General features: G+C 47.2%; 1 protein-coding gene across 1 annotated transcript; it reads left to right on the plus strand.

Annotated features, from left to right (window-relative positions):
• Positions 1-4872: 4872 nt before the first annotated feature.
• Positions 4873-20566, plus strand: Dmrt3 (doublesex and mab-3 related transcription factor 3). The gene is made up of 2 exons (XM_048351802.1): positions 4873-5341; positions 19542-20566. Exons 1-2 carry the CDS (start codon positions 4873-4875, stop codon positions 20564-20566), a joined length of 1494 nt encoding a protein of 497 aa, XP_048207759.1.
• The last annotated feature ends 1878 nt before the right edge of the window (positions 20567-22444 follow it).

Raw genomic sequence — 22444 nt, forward strand, 5'->3', positions numbered from 1 at the left:
TGTGGGCGTGGTTAGCGTGGGCGGGGCCTGATCTCCGGAAGTCTTCTTGCGCCCGGAGCGCGGCTGTGGGGGAAGCTACTGTGGGCGCTCTCTTAGCCTACTTTCGCCTGGCCCTGGGCGCCCCGCCCGGGTCCCGCCGCCGCAGCCTCGGCCTGGTGGCGTGGTTGTCCCGCCTCAAGTCCAGCCTAGGGGCCTTGAGTTCCCATCCACTCTCTCCAGGCGCTGCAGCGCGGACGTTTCCCGCCTTCCAGCGCCTCCCTCCGTTAGTGCGGCCCGCGCTGGGATCTCTGTCCACGGTCGCGCACTTCCCTCCGGGATGTTAGGGAGACCGGCGGGGATGGAGGGGCGGGGAGAGCAGGCACTAGAGAGTTTTCTGGGGGGGGGGGGGGAATGTGGCATGTGTGAGGGGTAGTGCACCCGGAATCCAGAGCAAAGGTCTGCTGGGGTGTAGACAGGTGGAGTGGAGAGAGGAAACTTTCCTTCCTTTGTCCCTTCTATGTTGCACAGATTACCTAATGTGATTTTCTTTTCAGCCTTTTGTTTTCAGTTCAGTCTCAAGAGAAAGGTTAGAAATGCGCACGGTTTGCAAGGCAGCGCTGGTCATTTTAAGGAAGAGACACCGTCCTTGCTTCAAAAATAAAGGCGAGGTACCTGGAGGGGTCTAGAGTTGGAGGGGTGAGCAGTCGCTTTTCCAGTCCTTTGGAAGGCGCAATTGCTCCCTTCCCCCCCCCCCAAAAAAAATGGTGTTTTGGAGTCCAGGCTAGGTCTGAAAATCTGCGTCGGAGACGGAGCTTGCTTCCAGGCGTTGAGCCATTGCTAGCTTCGATTAAGTTCTAGAATTTGAAGGGGGGAGCAGCCTCTGCAGGCGGCTCCAGGTGGCCTCAGCCCCTGGCTTCGCATCTGGAGCCGGCTCTCCACGTGAGCCTGTCTCCTAAAATGATGTGGGGGTCGGACCAGCCAGGACCTTCCTTCTGGTCCGTGGTGCCCATCGAGGGTTCATGCTTGGGGGTGTCCTAGGCTGGGTGCGCACCAGCCTCCAAGCCAGCTGGGGGAGGACAAGGACGTGACTTGCCACCCGGAGAGATCGATGACAGGTCGGCCCACTGCCTGGCCCAACATTCTCCCCACCCCCACCTTCTTTCAATTTGATGCTGGGTTAAAGGGCGATGCCAAGAAGCAGTGTCTGGGCGAGAGCTAAACTCGCTGCTAGGTTGGATTCTTGCTCTGGCAAAGGGGGGACACATTTTTCTGGGATTTTTTTTAAAGTGAGGGTTACACAAGCCCGGCCCCCAGCATCTGCCCATACCAACGTCACCGAGGTCGCAATATAAACAAGGCTTCCCTCCCCCCCCCCCATGAGGAGCCAGCAAGGCAGAATTTTTCTTGATGTGTCATGCATCCGGAACAACATAAAACTGCGTTTCTTGGTGGGGGGAGGGTGGTAAGTAGCTACCAGAACCTCCAGATTTGGAATCAGAAAACGCCCTCACTTTTTCAGCCAGGGCACCTGCATCCCGAGCTTCAGATGTGTACACATGCGCCTTACAATAGTGCCTGCGGGGGCACGGGGAAGAAAACGCGCACGCTTTTTTACCTTTTCACTTATGAACACTGCCACAGTCCTACGGTGTTAATTGGGGTTTAGAAACGCAAGCACCCCACCCAGAGGAGAGCACGAGTGGGCCTGGTCTAGCGAGGTTACATGTATTGGTAATCCTCCCCCTCCCTTTGATGATTTTTCCCATAAGTGTGTAAGCTGCAGGGACTTAGAAAAAGCAGGCCGCTCCTCCTAAATGTGATTCGGACCATATGCTTTCTGCATTCATTTCTAGCTCGGCTTTTCTTCTCCGCACTAACTGCTAACACGTTATAGTCACCTTGAAATTTCCTCTGCTATTTTCCAATTAAAAGCTTAATAGCCCTGGAAACGGAGTTCATGTGGTGAAGTTTACCATAGTCCCTTGTTCTGAAAGGCTTTCTGCTGGGATCCCATTATGTGCTTGAATAAACCCTTTCTGCAAACAGAAATGGGACTCGGGGTTGTCAGGTGTTGGGTTACAATAGACTTTGAGGCAGGGGACATTTTACCAACATAAATACAAACCTGTCCCTATAGGGAGATGTTGTCAAATACTGGGATATGGAAAACATTCCCATCAAATATGAGAAAAGGATTACTGCGCTATATCAAATGAGTATTTAGATCTCAGCCCGCGATGTGCACTGGAGTGAAACGGGGCCCCTGGACCAATAATGCCAGACTGTGTGAGTGGCATTGGGCTAGGTGACCGAGGAAGGAAAGGGGGTTGCTTTTCGGAGTGCAAATGCCGCCTCAAGCTGGGGTGCAGCGTTCTGCTGTCTTCCTTTTTCAACAGTTCTTGACTCCATTTTATTGATCGGTTTCTCTAACTATTTGGATACATTAGACTTTGTTATTTAAAAATAACAAACAACAATCCTTCGTTCCTGAGTCCCCAAGAGACCACAGATTCTTAGAGCGAAAGTTCCTGGATTCAGTGCCCTTCTCACCCCGTCCGCATCTCCGCTCACCAGAATCTTCTGTCAGTTCCCACTTTCGTGCTTCAGGCCCACGGGGCCATCCGCGACCTCTGCCTTGCGCCCTGAGAGTTTCTGACATTCCTTCCAGTTGTAGTGTTTTGGGGCTTGTTTGCCTGGTTAAAGGTGGGCGGAGAAGAGGGATTAAAGGGTTGGGGGAAGGGACAAGGGTTGAAGGGGGGGCTGCGGGACTCAGCGTGCTTGTCTTCTTCTAAAGCCTCCTCTCCAAGCCCCACTAGATCAGCTTCCGGCAATCCCGCCCCAACTCCCTGATGGATCGAAAAAACCCGAATTTGTAAGAAAATGCACGCATCTGAGTTCTCCTTTTAATCCCTTCTCCTGCCCAAACCACCCTTCTAGATGGAGGGGTTGTCAGCAAGGACGCCTGGCGGTGCCATGCACAATTCACTTGGAACTCAGAAGGTGGTGGATGGCTCGCCGGCTTCCTTGGCAGTGCAGTGAACAGCTGCCTGGTGTGGCCCTGAGCCCCACCGCCGCTGAGAGGTCTGGCATCGCAGCAGACTCCTGTAAGCTCGCCTCGGTAGCAGAGTTTGCTTTGTAACGTGGCTCTCCAGCGTGCGCGTCACCTTTCCCGTTTGTCCAGAGATGTTAGGATCCGACTGTTTGGGGTTTTTTTTTGTTTTTTTTGAAGGTTAAGAGGTTTTCAGCTGTTCTTAGGCTCACGCAGTTAGTGGTAGTCAACGTTAGACCAAACCCGTACTCACAAGAAATTGGAAACAATCTAGAACAAATTTTAAACCGTCAAGAAGAAGAAAAGCTTTATGTGGTGGAGTTTTGTAAGGGCCCCGCCGCACTTCATTCAAAAGACGTTTCTGGGTGCAATCTAGGGCCTGGGCGGGCTCCATATCTTATCCTTAACTAAATCTCAGCCTCCTTGGAAGATTTGAATGGAGCAGCGCTAGGCCTCCGTGGGAAAGAGTGAAAACCATACCGGACAGCTTGGGAGAGGGCACTAACGTGGCTGGTGTCCCTCTATGAATTTCCTTGGCGCCCAAGGAAATCATCCACACCAGCACTTCCCCGGCCTTTCAAGCAAAGACGACCTACGATCAGAGAGACGGCGGGGGGGGGGGGGCGGCGGGCAGGGGGGGGGGGATGGAAAAAACAAAATTCTCTTGCAAAAATGAGTTCTCACGCTTAAGGCTCTGTTTTTTCTTTTCAAAAAGCCCACGCCTTTTCGTTTGCAGCCACGAAAAGAAACAGTTTGTAAAAGGAAAACAAGAAAACAGTCCCAAATGTCCTGACTCCACACCCGCCCCCCCCCCCGCCCCCGGCCCGTAGCTCCACCCGCCAGCGGCCGCGGAGCCGAGGACTCGCCTCTCCTGGAAGCCCGGGTCCGCGCGCGCCGGGTCTTGGGTGCGCCCCGCACTCCTGCAGGCTCCAATCCTCGCGGAGCGGAGTTTCTGTAGCCACGAGCTGGGGGGGGGCGGGGGGAGGGAGAATCAAAGCGATCTGTGTGGCGCCGAACCTCCAGATCAGGCCTGGAGTGTGGGAGAAGAGAGCTTTAGAGGACGGCTTTAGCCTCTGCACTCCCGAGTGGGAGACACCCCCCTCCCTTCACCCTGGCAGATCCTCCCCTCCCCGACCCGAGCGCCCGGCGACCATCCCGAGCGTCGTCGCAGTCCCTCCCGCCCCCGGGAACGGGTGGAGGGCCAGGGCCGAGCGGAGGGGGCCGTGAGCGCCCCCCGCGAGTGGCCTGGCTTGTCGGTGGCGAGGAAGGTGAAGTGCAAGGGACCCGAGGGGTGCGATTAGCAGGGGAGCGTGGGTAGGGAGTGCGGAGAGACAGGGGGCCCGGGGAGTGGGGTGGCGGGGGAGGGGAAGGGGGAGGGGCCGGGAGGGAGGGTGGCGGAGGAAGTGCGGAGCCCGGGGGCCATCGGAGACCGCAGCTGCCGAAGCGTTGGGTCGGACAGTAAACTGGAGCTCTTGCCAGCCTCAGGGAGCGGCCACTGCGTCTCGGAATCGGAGGACTGCGCGAGTGGAGCTGTACGTGGCCAGCACAGCGGCGGACTGAGACGCGGCCCTCGAGGGGGGCAGATCGGCGGGGCCCAAGCAGGGGAGGTCGAGACTGTGAGCTAGCGCTCCGGGATTTGGAGAGACAGACGGCTGCGGTCCCTCCCGCCGCTCGCTCCGGGACGCACGCGGCGGGGGGGGAAGTGAAGTCCCGGGGGGTCGCCGCCACCCCGCGGCTGATCAGCATCTCCCTGGAGTTGAGTCCTCCCGGCCCCGCGATCCCGCCGCGCCCCGCTGGCCTGCTCCAGCCGCCAGCCCCCTTCCACGCTCCCGGGAGCCCCGGGCATGAACGGCTACGGCTCTCCTTACCTGTACATGGGCGGCCCGGTGTCGCAGCCGCCGCGGGCGCCCCTACAGCGCACGCCCAAGTGTGCCCGCTGCCGCAACCACGGCGTGCTGTCCTGGCTCAAGGGCCACAAGCGTTACTGCCGCTTCAAGGACTGCACCTGCGAGAAGTGCATCCTCATCATCGAGAGGCAGCGGGTCATGGCGGCGCAGGTGGCCTTGCGCAGGCAGCAGGCCAACGAGAGCCTGGAGAGTCTCATCCCCGACTCTCTGCGCGCGCTTCCGGGGCCTCCTCCACCGGGGGACCCCGCCACCACCCCGCAGCCGCCGCCGCCGCCGCCGCCAGCCTCGCAGCCGTCCCAGGCGCCGCCGCCGCCGCGCCCGGCCTCGGAACTGGCCGCGGCCGCCGCGCTGCGCTGGGCCACCGAGGCCCAACCCGGGGCGCTGCACGTGCAGCTCGCCAAGCCAGGTAAGCGCCGTCTTCACTGCTTGGGGGCGGGGCGGGGGGGACTTTGGGGATCACTTCAGGTATCTTCTGGGAGTCTACTTAAGGGGACCGGAGGCAGGGATTTTTGTTTGTTTTTTTGCTTTTTGGTTTTGGAGGGTTATTTATTTTGCCATTTGGCTTAGCCAAGCCAACCTTCCAAAACTCTTGCCAGGCCGGTTCTTAATTTTTCCTGGGAGAAGTTAATCTACTAGAGTGTGGCTGGGCGCACATGGAACCCTCGAGGAGAAGAGGGGAGCCCAAAGGCAGGGCTCTGAGTCGCCTTCACCGGTCCCTTCCCTTGGGTTCAGCAGAAAGTGTGGGGATCAGCAGGCCGGGAGGTTGGGACCTGACCAGTTTTAAACTCAGGGAACTCGCACCCACACCCCCATGCACCCTGCTTTCTGGGTTGCATGCTTTACGGAACCTCGCATTTGCCACGCAGGCGTTGGCAGGTGCAGGTCAGGAGCCAAGGCCCAGCGCTTGGCCGACTCCCAGGCTGGGCCCAGGAAAAGTGGAACAAGTACGAGTTACCAACTGGAGTGAACCTTTAATCCTGTTAGCTGCGCACTGTGCCCTCCTGAGACTTCAATTTTAGTGAAAGAAGTCTCATGGTAGGGATGAGAGTAAAATGGACCCAAAAGACTCCACAAGTTATTTAGGAGCGATTCCTTATGCACAACTTTTTTTTTTTTTTTTTTGCCGTTGCCCAGGCTGCCTCAGCTGTCATTGTGGTTTGAAGAAGTTAAAACAAATCGTGACCTACATAGCATAGAGGGAAAACTAATTTGGCAAAAGCAGTTTTCCAGGTGGCCTCAGAGTGCAAAACCAGGGTCCAGAATGAAGGCTTTCTTGCCTCCCTTTCTCTCTGCTCCCCTCTCTTCTTTACCAGCAGTACTTTAGGGAAGGTGGATCTGTTAGTTGCTTCCCCCCCTCCCCCGCCCCCAAAAGTGGATATCTCTTTCCTTCATCTCATTTCTCCCCAGTGGAATCCCTTAGTCTCTTTCCTCCCAGAGAGTCTCTAGCTTCTTGAATTTCTTGAATTCAGTAGATTGTATTGGATGTACTCAAAGGAAAGCTCACCTTCTCAGGGCTGTTGATATGCTGGAATTGCAGAGTGGAAGGCCCAGAGTCTTCCTATAGGTAGTGAAGGGTCAAATGGACTGAATTCTGGATTTGACCTCAGTTTCCCGTGCCCCGGTGTCTCCCTCTAGTAAAAAGCAAAGAACATCTCTCATTCCATTTGCCAGCCAGCTGCCGTTTGTGCAGCTTTGTGGTTTATCACAAGTTTTGCTAAGGTTCTGTGTTATCAAGAATAACATTGCAAAAAAGTATATCATCTAAATGTATATTACCGCGACCAATCTGTAACTTTTCTCCATCTCTTTTCTTTTCTAACAAAATGTAGACCCAAATGTGTGTAGTTAGCTGTCTTGGATTCCTTCCTTGAGGGGGAAGGGTACCTTTTTAAGTTCCTCTTTTCAAGGGCTCCAAAGCCCAGTACCTCACTTGTGATACCCTCTCCCCACTCTCCAGGTATATCCCCAGCTCTGATGTGAGGGGCTCAGAATCTTTGGAAGTTACCCCCTCTGAAGCTCACAGTTGTAAATAAAGTCCCCTTTACTTCCTGAAGACTGGTCTTAGAGGTTTTGTTTTGCCTCTCCCTGCTTACAGTGGAACTGAGGTACAGCTGCTGCCCACACAACCCCCAAAGCTACCCCTGCCTGGAGAGTGACTTTCTGGAGCACTGGGCTACTGCTGTGTAGAGTGGAGAACTGTCCTCCCTGGACTGGAGTGAGCTGATAAAGGAGCCTGTACCCTAGATCCACAGCCCCCCCCGCCCCCCCCCCCCGTTTCCCAATTGTGCTGTCTAGGCCTGAAGCCCTGAGGACAGCTGCTGTGAGAGGAGAGGGCACACTAGGTGTTTTAAAGACAGGACAGGAGAGTTTACTGAACATGTGCTTTGTGGATAATGAATACAAGGGGACATGGAAGCATTTCTCTGAGGCATGCCCCTTCCCCTCTTTTCCCTCTTTTGTCTCTCCTTTCCCATAGTTAAGAGTACCCTGGCTTTGTCTTTTGTCATCTCTTTACTTCTGTTGGAGCTAGTAATTAGGAAAGTTTGACCTCAACTCTAAAAGTGATTTCATGCTTTCTTTTTCTTAATTTTAGTTAAGACAAGGTCTCGCCATAGAGCCCAGGCTGGCCTCATCCTTCTCCTGCCACAGCCTCTTGAGTGCTGGGATTACAAACAGGCACCACCACACCTGGCATCTCCTCTCAATTTTTCCATTTCTAGTTTTCCTAGCTCTTATCCCCCCTCCCCCAACCAGGACTAGAGCAAAAGTCAGAGCTAATGTTTGAGGTAGCACTTTGCTGTTCAGCACATCAAATAACACTGCTTTAGTGGCGTGGTCCTTGTCTAAGAGGAGATTCCTTTACATACATCCTGTGCTCTTCACTTAGTTCTCTGAACTAGCCAGTTTGAAGAGTCAGAAAATCCAAAACAATGCAGGAAAAAGAAGAGAAGTGGGGGCAGGAGAGAAGGCAGAGTAGCAGCTCTAGTAGTTGTAGAGCATAATCGTTGGGAGAATAAAAAAAGGGCAAAAGATTAAGACTAGAAAAATTAGATTGTGTGTTTCCCCTTTTCCCCTCGCCCCTTCCCTCTATCCTTTCCTCCCTCTTTTTCTCTTTGGGTCCCTTTACCATGTATTCAAGGCTGGAGTGAGGCTTCCAAATTGAAAGCAAGTAATTGCGAGGAAAGGTAGGAGAGGTGTCTTTGAAAACCTGAGTTGTGAGGGACCCAGAAGCCCAGTTACCAGCAATTCACCCGCGTACCTACACATTCATTCACACAGCTCTGATTTTCTTCTTCAATTACTTTGACTCCTGTAATTTCCATTCTTTTTTTTAAAAAGACATAATTATTTTCCTCTAGAAACAGGAGCATACAAGTGGGGTCCCTTCTGCACAATGTGTGTAATAAGTCTGATGCTTAAGTTAAAGAAATCGGATGGAAACCACTCTATGTGTTATACCTTTCCTGCATTTGCTCTTGTAATATATTTGTATGTAAGATACCATGCATATTTAGAAAACATATCACATAGTCCTGCTAAGTAGCTCACTCTGTGAGGAGAGCAAGTGAAACTGGATTCCAATGGTCGCTTCACATATGGTGGTAAATTCTTAGACCATCAAGAATCTCTAAATAGTGGCAACCAAATCATGCCGATCTACTATTTTGTGAACTTTACTTTTAAAAACCTGGTTGGGCTTGTTTTCTTTTGGAGGGCCAAAGGCTTCTTTTTTACAAAGTTGTGGAGAAGTGTTCTCCTCCTTGGATACAAAGGCAGGTGTATCCTATCCAGAAATCGTTGAGAAAAGAACATGCCTTAGGGAAGATGTTTGCAAGGCATGCCTAGAGAAAAGCCACCATCTTCAGGGAATGACACATGAATGTCATACTCAGCTTCATAACTGAAATAAATCTTTCCTAAATTCCATATCAGATTTTTAAAAGGCTTGGTGCTGGCCGCTCAGTGCACTCATGATCTGAGGGTCTGAGGATCATGATGTGAATTCTGCCCAGGCAGGAGGAGTTCTTGAGATTTTTATCTCCAATGAACCATAAAAAGTTAGGAGGAGACCAATGGCTCAAATGGTAGAATGCTATCTTTTTAGCAAAAAGCTCAGAGACAGTTCCCAGGTCCTGAGTTCAAGCTCCAAAAACAAACAAAAAGGAATGTTTTTAAAAAGGAATTTAAACAAAAGATTGGAAATGTTTGAATATTCTTTTCAATGTAATTTCTAAGAAGAATTTCTCTGTTCTACTTATTGTACTTCTAGCCTTCTAGTTATAAACTGATGGGTTAAATGTGTATGCGTGTGTGTGTGTGTGTGTGTGTGTGTGTGTGTGTGTGTGTGTATGTTGGCTGGTACTGGGGCTTGATCTCAGAGCCTGACCCTTAGTTTTTCCCCATTCAGGCTGTCACTCTACCAATTGAGCCACAGCTCCACTTCCAGCTGTTTGGTGGTTAATTGAAAATAGTTTCATGGACTTTCCTGTCTGGGCTGACTTCAAACTATGATCCTTAGATCTCAGCCCCCTAAATAGCTGGAATAACAGTGGGGAGTTACTGGCGCCCAGTGTTTTTGTTTTTTAATTGTAGGTCTCTCTTGCTCCTTGATTACCAACTGTGCCTGACTTAGAATTGTAGATTTTGATTGAGCTCCAAATTCATTTAATTGTCTCTATCTTGTCTCTCTATATATTAAGGAATTTTGTTTATTCTTCTTAATTCTCTCAAACCCTTCCCCCTGTTGAAAACAGTGGGATGTCTTTCTGCAGCTGGATGATCTGAATCAGCATTCCCTACCAGCTTAGCTGGCTTTTGAGGATCGGAGCTCTAGATTTGAGGGAATTTCAGGGTCATGGCCAAGGTGAGAAGCTGCAATTGTCAGGCTGTGGCTCTCTTCCCTACTCCGGCTTCTCCTGCAGAAGAGTGATCCAGCTCGCCCCAGGCCCTAGTACCTGGGGAGGAAAGATCTGTACGTCTAGATTCACCATCAGAATAAATACAACTTGTCGGAGGAGAAGGAAAAAAAGACAAATTTGGTGAGGAGATAGGCGACCAGCTCGAACAGGAAGTGAGGACCTCCTTTCCCCTTTGTTTTGTTTGTTTGCTTAGGGAGGGGGAAAAGTTAGGAGAGGAGTTAGGAAATTTTGGAAGACTGCCTTTATTTTGTTTCATATTTGCTTTGGCCTTTTCAGCTCCAACTTGATTGGGTCTCTTTCACGGTCTGTGTTCATCTTTTTCATTTAGTTCTTTTTTTTTTGTTTGCTTGTTTGGTTTTTTAATTTCCTAAAGAGAAGTCCCTGGTCAGTCTATTCGGGGAGATCATTACCCAAGGCAGGAAAGGAAACCCTTTGGGCAGTAGAGTAAGAACCATCAAGAAGCAGGACTGGATCGTAAGACCGAAGTGCACCCAGGAACTGGAAAAGTGAGACTGGTTTTAGGCTGGCTCATTTTTAAGCCAGGGGCTTAAAAAGACAAACAGATGAAAAGGAGTAAAGGGAGAGCACAGCTGTCATTTAGAAACCTCTGTCCAGAGCTGGCTTTTGGGGTGGGATGCCGCGCCTGCACGAGATGCCAAATATTGCAAAGGACATGCTTAAATGAAAACCTTTTCCTTACTTATCTGAAGTGCAAATTCACCTGGGCGTCCTGTCACTGCTTTTGCCTGGCCTCGGCTTTTTCCTCTTTGCAGAGCTCAGCTGCAGAGTGCTCAGACAATGAACCAGTGCTCAGTCAGAATCCCAGAACATTCCCTGTGTTATAAATCTGGCGGCTAGCCTGCTTACCACTTACACAACCAACTTTTCTTTTCCCTGATGGATGAACTCTCGAGTTTAAAAGATTACAGTAATCACAGGAGGACAGTGTAAATCGAATCTGATAGCAATAACTTTCAGAGAAGGTCAAGCTCAAGTGAAATGTTACCAAGCAACAGGCATTTTGTTTGCAAAATACAATCAAAGAGCATTGATGAGAAATCCTTTGGCACCGCTAGTCAGCACTTTCTGCTAACAGCTTTACAAAGGGAAAGGGAGTAAATCTTCATCAATCAAAGTCCCCCAGAGAACTTGGAGCCTTTTCTGGAAATGTTGCACTTCTTCCTGACAGGGAGAAGATGAAGATGGAGCCCAGAGAAAATCCATCACTTCTCTTCCCTTCTCCCTTCTTTTGACCTGTTGCAGTCCCTTTAGCCATTAGCTGCACAGGTCCCTGGACCTCATGGTCTAACTCTGGCTGTGATGGCTCAGTGCATTTCTGCTTACCACAGGACTACAGCCTTATTATGTGTCCTGTTATGGCCCAAGAATTCCATGTCACTTTAATCAGTCATCCCCTTCCTTGCCCAAGTATCACGAATGTCAGTTCTCTGAAGAAAAAGGAAAAAACATAAGCAAGTGGGCTTTCCCATCTCATTATGTAATTAAACAACTATAAAAAGCACAATTAACCACCCAATAACAATTGTAGATTAGGAAAACAAAACAAAACAAAAACCAACCCAACCTCTGTTGTTTAACAGAATTTACAATCTCCTGGGAAAGCTGAGGTCTATGTTGCCTGTGATGACATAAAATTCTGTTTGGCTGCTGACTAGCTTGCTAGATGGGCATTGGGGGAAAGGGGAAAAAATGAGGAGATCATCTTGGAAGTCCCTAGAAGATTAATTAGGAATCTGTGAACCTCAGTGGCCAAGAAGCAGTGCTTTGGTCATTTCAGGGTCGTCTCTCACCCAGCATAGTACCTGTATGCCACAGTAAAGGAAGGTAAGAATACTTGTTAAATAGGTGGAAACAGAAGTAGACAAGCTGCATTTTTGTAAATACGAATAAACAGGTCAATTTGTAGGCAATTTCTCCTGCAACTTTCTAAAGTGTTTTCTTCTGAACAAAGAAGTTAAAATGAAATATATATTAATAACTAACACTAGTGATAACTAATATAAATATATATATCAATTATATATTCCACAGTTGCAGCCTATGCTTGCTCAAGCTCAGCCCTTTCTATACCAGCATACCCCTCAAAAATGATTGTTCCCACAGAACCCAGAACTCCATATGGTTCTCCTGTTTTGTACCATAGAGTGTAGGGATTATAGGCATGTATTCTGACATATGGAACTGTCTTGGCTAATTCATACATAATTAAAACCAGGGTGGCTAATGATTTCTAAACAGCAAAAAGCAAAGCATGGTTAGTTACTTTCACAGCCTCTCTCTATCCAGAAGAAAAGGGAATGTTTCTAGGTTAAGATCTATTCCTTGCTATTTTTCTGTTTTCCAACCATTCTGATTCTTTTTCTTTTTTTAATGAGTCATCTTTTTTTTTTTTTTAATGAGAGAAAGGTAACCAGAAAAAGTGAAAGAAGTTTCTCCTTGACTCAAATTCTGACTGGCAATGGTTTCTCCAGGAAGTCTTGCTTGCTTGGTCCTTTAAAATTTGTTTGCTTTACAAAGTCCCCAAAGGGACCTGTTATTTAGAGGGGTGTCCCCCAACACTCAAGTGTGGAGAGGAGGATGAGGCAATCTTTGTTTCAAAATATGCGTGAAAGGGGAAAAAATGTCCAATGATTTGATTTCTGAGCTAGGAAATTCCTTTCTGCCATTGTTTCTGATTTTCATTCTGATCTCAGATATCTTTTGCTTTTCTCGATTATAATTGGGTAGGATGTAAAAAACCCACAACATCTAAATCAGAAAGATTTTCCATTTTTCTGCGCCAGAGGCAGAATGTATCACATATGTGGTAGGCTCTCTCAAAATATTTGAACTGAATATAGCTTCTTTTAAAAAGCTGGGTTGCATTTTTACTCAAAGAAATGTATTGCAAACTTGAATTTGGACTGGAAGTTACTTTTTATGTATACTGTGTTTATTTTCACTTCCTTGATTAAAAGCTGCAAAAGAAATAAGCCCTATGTTATGGCATATACATTTTGAAATTGATAGAATTGTTACCATAGGAAAATCAACTTCCTTCCTTCCTTCCTTCCTTCCTTCCTTCCTTCCTTCCTTCCTTCCTTCCTTCCTTCCTTCCTTCCTTCCTTCCTTCCTTCCTTCCTTCCTTCCTTCCTTCCTTCCTTCCTTCCTTCCTTCCTTCCTTCCTTCCTTCTTGGCCATACTAGTATTTGACTTCAGGTCTTAAGTCTGACCACTTGAACTGTATCTCCAGTCCCCCAAAACTTTTTCTTAATTGATCATCTACTTCTTTCTGAAACCTTCACTCTAGCGAGGCATCTATTTCAGAGGTAGTTCTAAAGTGTCTCTGGTTCATGAACATTGAAGCATAACTATTAAGATTTTTTAAATTTAGATGTTTTGCCTTAGAAATAGCACATTCTGCTGTTTCCTGTTGCTGGTTTGTAATGTCCTATAAAATGGATGTTTGGTTTTTTTCTGTGTGTTGATGAGGACCAGTAGTTTTGATTCTCTGTAGGCATGTACTAGAGTTAAAAATGTTATCAGTTGAAATGCACTTACTCCTTATGTTCTAGGAATTAGAGTCTCAGTTTCAAGAAGAAAGAGGATAAAGTGTGTGGGAGTATTTCCTGTTTCGTTTTCTTAGTTGGTAGTTTCAGATTTCTATATCTAGAAAGGCCTTTGTGTTCTAAACCAACCTGGACAATCTGTAAAGTTCATTTAGTTCTGAAAAAAATCTGGAGATGTAAAGAAACACCTGTTATTACATTACACTTTATCACTGAGCTTAAAGCGCACCCTCTATAATTACTTGTGAAAGTCTATATTTACAGTAGAATAATTTACCATGCATTTAGTTTAGGTCCAACAATACCACCAGTGCTAGACACCATAGTTCCACAAATTGCAGAGATGATCTATTCTACTCTTTGGAACTTATGGTTGAGTGAGTTCCTGGGGCAGTTCAAAGGCTGGTCTTTTTTTCTCAGATGTGAAACGGTGGATGTCAGGGCTCCTTGCATGGATCTTAGCATGTGCTGAGATTCACGTGCCGCTGACGTGCATCCATCCATCTTGCATTCTTCCACTGGTTTCTGTGTCCTCTTTGAACACAGAGGAAATGGTATGGAGCTCTGTTCTTTATTAACATGCCCTGGATTCATTGATTTGTTTCCGGGGCATCTTGCGAATGTTTCTCATGTTTGGTTATAGCCAGAACACCCTGATGAAGAGGCTGAGCAGTGCAGAACCTGCCCATAGAGGGTATATAATGGGAGCACAATTTACCAGCACTCCTGAAGGTGTAACCAGAAATGCTCAGTACCTGTCCTGAGGCCCAGGGAAGCAAAGCAGGAGGGGATGTGGCCTTACAGTCAAGCCTCACAGTTGCTTTACAATCTGGCAGCCATTTAATATTCCAAGGAAGTGTATTCTGCAGACCTTAGGAAAATAGGTACAGAGCAGGAATTCTCTACTGTCAGACTTATAATCCTGCCATCCAGTTTCTGGTACTTCTATTTAGTGTATCTGTTAATACTTTGGTGGGGGGAGATGCAAAGCATTTTTATGATTAGTCAGAACCTTATTTCCTAAGTTTCCCCCACTAAACTTCTGCTCTTAAAAAAAAAAAAGAAAGAAACCACTTGCTTGTGGAGTCTGTGTGTTCTTTGGAAAAGGAATTTGGAGGCTGGGAATATGGCCTAGTGGCAAGAGTGCTTGCCTCATATACATGAAGCCCTGGGTTTGATTCCTCAGCACCACATGTATAGAAAATGGCCAGAAGTGGCGCTGTGGCTCAAGTGCTAGAGTGCTAGCCTTGAGCAAAAAGAAGCCAGATACAGTGCTCAGGCCCTGAGTCCAAGCCCCAGGACTCGCCAAAAAAAAAAAAAAAAAGAATTTGGATGATAGATTTTAAAAGTTTTTTTTTTTTCTGAAATGTGTACTTGAAATTCATCGATTGACAAAATTTATGAACATGAAGCTGCTTTTCAGTTTTACACATTTCTGTTAAAAATAGCCATGTTTCCAGCTTTCTACCTATTCTGACACTCTGTTTACTCCCAAGAAGGATCAGAGATTTCTCTTGCTTTGAAAGAAAAAAATCCATCATCCAGGCCCAATGCTGGAGGCTCATACCTGTAATCCTAGCCACTGAGGGAGGAGGCTGAGGTCTGAGGACCATGGTTCAAAGCCAGCCTGGTCAGGAAGGTCTTTGAGTCACATCTCTAATTAACCAGCAAAAGCTACAGGTGAGTTGTGATTCAAGTAGTAAAGTGCCAGCTTTGAACTTCTGATAAAGCTAAAAGACAGTGCTTAGGTGGTGAGTTCAAGCCCCAGTACTGGCACAAGCAAACAACAAAACCCAAACCTCATCATCCTCTATGTTGTTGTAACCCTTTGTGTGTGCGTGCGTGCGTGTGTGTGTGTGTGTGTGTGCGTGTGTGTGTGTGTGTGTGTGTGTGTGTGCATGTGTGTTGGTCCTGGAGCCTGAACTCAGGGCCTGGGCATTGTCCCTGAGATTTTATGCTCATGGCTCTACCACTTGAACCACAGCTCTGCTTCTGACCTTTCGGTGGTTAACTGGAGATAAGAGTTTCATGTACTTATCTACCTGGGCTGGTATCCGGATCTTCTGATCTTGGCCTTCTGAGTACCTAGGATTACAGAAATGAGCTACCCATCACTGGCTTTCTTTTGTGTTATAGTGAAATATATCACCTGTGCTTTGTCATTTTAGGCATATTCATGCATACAATTTGGGGACATTGGGGATATTCCCAGAGTTGAACACCTATCATCATTATTCATTTCCAGAACATTTTCATGAGCCCCAACTGAAATTTCATGCCAATAAAAACTAACTCCCTAATAACCATCTCTAGTAATCCCAATAACCACTATTGTATGTTCAGTCTCTATGAATCTGTCCATTCTAGGTTTCTTATATACATAGAATCATGTTTTTTTTTTAATGTCCAGTTTACTTCATTTAGCAAAATGTTTTCAAGATGCAGCCCTGTTGAAGCATGTATTGGAATCTTGTTCCTTTTTTCCTTCTTGAGGCTGCATAATACCCCCTTATATACATCTACCCCACTTTGTTTATCCATGTATCTGTTGATTGATATCTGGATTGCTTCTGAGTTCAGATTTTTGTAGATAACACTGCTAGAACATTGTATTTGGTGTTTAGCAAATCCTGCTTGGCCACCTGTGTTGAACTCCACCCCATCCCCCATCCCCGCTCTTCCACCCTTCTTATTTTCCCTTGAGAATAAGTTCTACAATTTAGGAGTGGGTCATAAATAAACATTCAGATAGTTTCCCTCCTTCTTTTTTCCCTGCAAATACTCAACGCTGACAACAGGTAATGTAAGCTAAATTTAAATAAGAAAAGATGTTTAGGGTAAAAGAACAAGAATATTTGACTTGTTTTCCCAAGTGCCTTAGAAGAGGGGTCAAAATCTAATTGTGTGCTATTTTCACTACAGAGTGCCAAGCTGTCCCTTGTCTACTTGTTTTCAAGAGTCTAATAGAGGTGTGAAAATAGGACTTGAATGAAGAACATTTTTTAAAAGTCTGAGTAGAACATGAATCTTTAGAAGGTTTTGTTCTTGCTGCTGCTGTTCCCCGCCGCCCCCACCCCCACCCCTTTTGGGATCTAGGACTTGGAATTCAAGTACCATAACACACGGGAAGTTCCTTACCCTAGGAAGAAAAAAAAAATAGGACCTTTATGTATTCCAGAGTCACTGTAGAAAGCACAGATGGCTTCCTATGTGTGGCCTGAAAGTGAATCTCATAGTAGAAACCTTATTTTTGTATTGAAGAAAAGCTGTTTAATTAAAGTACAAATTTGGATAAGTATGATTTGAATCAGATTTATAATTGATAGTAGCTCTAGTGCCTCAGTCCTATAATCCTAGACATGTTAGACTCTGTCTTCAAAATAACCAGCAAAAAGCCAGGCTGGAGGCATGAGGCAAGTGATAGAGTGCCAGCCTAGCAAGTAAGCCAAGTAAACTTGAGGCTCTGAGTTCAAGCCCCTCCCTATACCACACACACACAAAATAATATAAATAAAAAAGATTGACAGTTATTCTGATCTGATTTAAGAATATTTTAAAACATATTTACTTGGTTTGGCATATATTTATTTGCTTTGTAAATAACTCAAGTTTGTTTTTTCCAATTATATTTAAGACACATGCTATATTAAGAGAATGGTCATCAATAAGTCTTTGTTTAAGGCTATTAAATAACAAGCAGGCAGAGATGGTTTCTAGAAGCTACTTTGATGAAATTTCAGGCTGATTATCACTACATAAACAGGTGCCCACAGAGAAGACCACAATGAGACTATTCAGACAGGCCCTGAAAACACAGGGCAACCAACTGTTTACAACCTGCCAACTGGGTCATTAAGAGGTTTCATTTTCAGATCTTTTATTCTAGATTGAGTTAGCTATAACTGGTGGATTAAAAAATTCTATTTACACATAGCTTCCTAGTTGAATATATATTTAATATACAATTATATAAATATAATTAAGTATATAAGTAGTATATAACATATGTACTTACTGTATATATACTATATAGTTATATATACTAAGTATATACAATTACATAATACATATATATTATATAACTATATATTATAAATTTTGTTTACATGTAGTTTTCTAGTTAAATATGTTATAGTTATATATGTTAATATATATAACATATACAACATATGTAATCTGTAACTATATATTATAGCTGTATATACACTGTATGTAACTTTATCATTATATATATATACAACTACATACATAATTACATATATAACTATAATATACATTAACTATATAGAGTTGGTATATATGAATGCTTCTTTATTGTAAAGGTCTGTTTGAAATGACTACTAAATAAACTTGTTACCCAGTCCTGCTGCTTAGAACTACAGTACTTGCCCTTTAAGGATAATAGCAAGTCTCCGCTTTATTTTATTTCTTTCCTTTTTCCCTCCCTCCCTCCCTCCCTCTTTCCTTCTTTCTTTCTTTTCTTCCTTTTGTGGATTTGATCTCTGGCCTTGTGCGTGCTAGGCAGGTGTTTTTCGCCTTGAGCCATGTCCCTAATCCTCTTCTTCTTTCAAAAATACAATTTGAAAATCTTAAAAGTCCTTACTCTGAATGTTACTAACAAATACAGTTCATACAAACACATCTGCCTGTGGCCACATATGGTTCTGAGCTCTGGGCATGTTGTTTCATTGATGGACAACGCTTCCTGTGCAGTTTCATCAATATTTTCCAGCCATTTCTCCTCTTCAGCAACCTGTCTCACCATCTAGAATTCGCAGTTCCCCCTTCCCCTCTCTCAGTGGTTCTGGGGTTTGAGCTCAGAGCCTTCTGCTTTGTAAGCAGACATTCTTCCATTGGACCATTCATCCAGCTCTGCTTTTTGCTGGTTATTTTTGAGATGGGATCCCATTGGGGCATGTGCCTGGACTGTGACCCACCTATTTTTAGGCTTCTCATCATGAATAGGGTAACAGGTGTGAGCTACTATCTCCAGTTAAGGGTTGAGAAGGAATCTTTGGAACTTTTATGCCCAGCAGCTTTCAAATCTTGATCTTCCCATTCTTTGCTTCTTAAGTAGCTAGGATTTTAAGTATAAGCCACCAGGACCAATCATTTTATTTTCCCAACTGGTTTTATTTGCCCTCTACTGAAATTTACAGGCTGCTGAGTTAGCTAGATGCTTGAGTGGCTTCTTAGTAAGATTTCAACCTGTGCCCCCGGTCCTAGCCACTCATCTTAGCTGTAATCTTAGCTCCTGACGAGGCTGAGATCCGAGGATTGCAGTTTGAAGCTAGCTAGGGAAGGAAAGACTTTGAGACTCTTATCTCCAGTTAATTGAGCAAAAAATCCCAGGGACAGTACCAAGGCCCTGAGTTCAAGCTCCAGGACCAGCACCAGAAAGAAGATTTCAACCTGAGGGGTGTCTTTCACTCTGGACATTATATTTAGTAATCCTGTACCTGATAACCCACTGAGAAATACTACCTGCTTCACAAGACCTATTTGAAACAAAGTCAACATACAGGGAAACAGATTTCAAGTAATAAAATACAGCTAGGTGCTGTTGGCTCATGCCTGTAATTCTAGCTCCTCAGGAGGCTGAGATCTGAGGATTGCGGTTTGAAATCAGACCAAGCAGAAAAATCTGTGAGACGCTTGTCTTAGACAAGGCTGGAAGTGGTGCTGTGGCTCAAGTGGTGGAGTGCTACCTTTGAGCAAAAGCAGCTCAGGGACAGTGTCCAGGCCCTGAGTTCAAACCCCAGGAATGGCACAACAAACAAAACCCCTCCACAGTATTAAGATGCCCTGTGGGTATTCGGGGTGTGTACTTAACCCACGTCAGGGGATCCAGTGACCCAGAATGAAAGCGGACTCGTGGCTGGTTATTGGGTCAGGGAGCCATCCTGTGTTTATGGCGCACAGCCCTGGAGAAGCCACTGATGTCTGGATCTCCATTTCCTCGTGGTTTTGTTGCTGTGGCTCCATCGTTTTCCCATTTGCACTTTTTGAAGGGGGTGGCCGCATGTTCTGACCCACTGGGAGCACTTGTGCGCGCACACGTGGTCCCCTTTCCGCACCCCCAGGCCGGCATGAACCCCCTTTCTTCTCTGCTTTTCAGACTTGACAGAGGACGGGCTCGGGGACAGCGGCTCCACCGACAACACCGAGGCCTTCAGCGACAAGGACGCCGATGCCAGGAGCTCCCCAGAGGTGGCCAAGAACAAGGGCTGCTTCCCCCCGGAGAGCCCCGAGCTGGTGTCGGTGGATGAAGGGGGGTACCCCGTCCAGAAGAACGGAGGCGGCCCCCCGGAGAGCCGCCCGGGGAGCCCCAAGTACCACGCGGCCTCGGCGGGCGGCGCCCCGGCGGCGGCGGCGGCGGCGGGCCCGGAGCAGAGCCCGCTGCTGATCGAGGGCCCGTCGGGGACCGTGGCGCTGCCTTTCGGCCTCAAGGCCAACCGGCCCCCGCTGGAGGTGCTGAAGAAGATCTTCCCCGCGCAGAAGCCCACGGTGCTCGAGCTCATCCTCAAGGGCTGCGGCGGCGACCTGGTGAGCGCCGTGGAGGTCCTGCTGTCCAGCCGCTCCTCCGTGGGCGCGGGCGGCGCCGAGCGGACTCCGGCCGAGCCCGAGGGCCTCCTGCTGCCGTCCAACGCGCACCTGTTCGAGCACACCTTGAGCTCCTACCCGCTCTCCTCCTCCAAGTGGTCGGTGGGCTCCGCCTTCCGCGTCCCCGACACCTTGCGCTTCTCCGCAGACTCCGCCAACGTGGTCCCCACCCCGCTGGCCGTGCCCCTGCAGCACCCCTTCCCCCAGCCGCCTCGGTACCCCCTGATGCTGAGGAACACGCTGGGGAGGAACCAGTCCAGCCCCTTCCTGCCCAACGACGTCACCCTGTGGAACACCATGACGCTGCAGCAGCAGTACCAGCTGAGGTCCCAGTACGTCAGCCCCTTCCCCACTAACTCCGCCGCCCCGGGCGTCTTCCGCGGCTCCCCCGTCCTCCCCGCGCGCACCCCGGAGGACCCGCGCATCTCCCTCCCCGACGACGGCTGTCCCCTGGTCACCAAGCAGGCCATTTACACGGAGGAGGACTATGACGAGAGATCTGACTCCTCGGACTCCAGGATACTCAACACTTCATCTTAAAAACGAGGGGTAGCCAATGGGCGGGGATGGGACGCCCTGGTCCTGTGCCCCTGGCACCCTGGGGGTACCCCCCCCCTCCCAGGAGCCGGCCACCTTTACTGTCCACCCTTTCCTTCTGTTTGACAAAGTAACTGTGCTTGATATTCTATACATTTAGCAATAAAAAAAAAAAGAGAGAGAAGCATAACTTATTTAATTTCTTGCACTTCACTGGAAAATGCCAAATAGCTCGGCTCTGTGGCTTTAGTGTGGAATGTTCCTCGGAGGCAGGCGAAGAAGAGTTGGGGAGGCCCGGGTGCATGGGTTTGATTTAAAGATGTACGAGTTTTGAAGGTCAACCGTGCCCCTAAACTCCACCTGAATGTCAAAAATAAAATCGTATACTTGAATGCACAACTTTGTAAAAGAGGGTTCCTCAGGATCTGTGAAGCCTAAAGGAAGTGGTTTGTTGGCTGGACTATTCACAGGGAGATTAGATTCTTAGGCAAAACTCCATCTTGCATTTCAAAGACAGGACTGCACTTCAGTATAAAGAGAACTGCTCAGATGCCTATTTAAGCGTGGACAGTTTTTAGAGACAAACTCCATGAAGAATTATTCTTTTCACATGGCTGAATGGAAACACGTGTACTGTCCATGTAAAACTAATCACAGCTGTGAACTGCATGAAATGTATTGTGAAATGAACACAAGATTAAGCTTTGTCAGGTTAATGTAGCATGCTAAGGACTCTAGAAAAAATAATAAACTAAGGAGATGATCTTGGTTTATGTCTTTACTACTTGTGGGGTGAGGATCTCTAGAGGTAGAACCTTGATCTAAAAGCTACTTACCAGTGCATGGGTCAGGAACCAAAGAACTAGTTAAATGAGACGTTTCTTGACAAATATGAATGACAAAGCCTTCAGGCTTCTTTCAGAAAACCTGGAAGTTTAGTCAAGAACAGAATTCGTGCTGGGCACCAGTGGCTCACTCCTGTAATGCTAGCTACTCAGGAGGCTGAGATCTGAGGATCACAATTCGATGCCAGCTGGGGCAGGAAAGTCCATGAGACTCTTCAATTAATCATAGAAAATGCCAGACTTGGTGCTGTAGCTCAAGTGGTAGAGCACTAACCTTGAGCAGAAAAAAGAAAACGCTCAGGAACAGCGCCCAGGCCCTGAGTTCAAGCCCCAGGACTGGTACACACACATGTGCGCTCTCTCTCTCTCTCTCTCTCTCTCTCTCTCTCTCACACACACACACACACACACACACACAGGAGTCAGAAGTCTTAATGGTATCAGAAAGTAGATGAACTGAGAAGCAAGGTATGCATTAGTCCAGTAATGGCTGTGGTAGAAATGAATAGTAAGATGAACAGACAGGCAACAGGTACCAGGAAAAAGGAATCAATTCTAGACCAATGTCCCAGATGGTTAGTTAAGTTCATCCATAGGCTTTTAAGAGCCAAAGACATTCAATTTTTTAAATTTTTTTTTGTTCGTTATGGGGCTTGAACTCAGGGTCTGAGCACTGTCCCTGAGTTCTTCAGCTCAAGGCTAGCGCGCTACCACTTGAGCCACAGTGCCACTTCCAGTTTTCTGGTGGTTAATTGGAGATAAGAGTCTCACAGATTTTCCTGTCTCTGCTGGCTTTGAACTGAAATCCTCAATCTTAGCCAGCTGAATAGCTAGAATTACAAGCTTGATCTACAGTCACCTGGCTAGAACATTTCAATTTTATGAAAGGACACAGGACCAGGGAAGAGGGTGAGGTGCAGCATCAGGACAGGTTTTGCTCCTTGGGGACTCAGTCCCAAGGCCCCTGGTTTGCCCCAGGGACAGAGGGGTCTCTGGCAGCGGAGAGGGCTAGGAGCATCTTAAAAACATTTGTCGA

This window comes from Perognathus longimembris, chromosome 1, assembly GCF_023159225.1.
Source record: "Perognathus longimembris pacificus isolate PPM17 chromosome 1, ASM2315922v1, whole genome shotgun sequence".
NCBI lineage: Eukaryota > Metazoa > Chordata > Mammalia > Rodentia > Heteromyidae > Perognathus > Perognathus longimembris.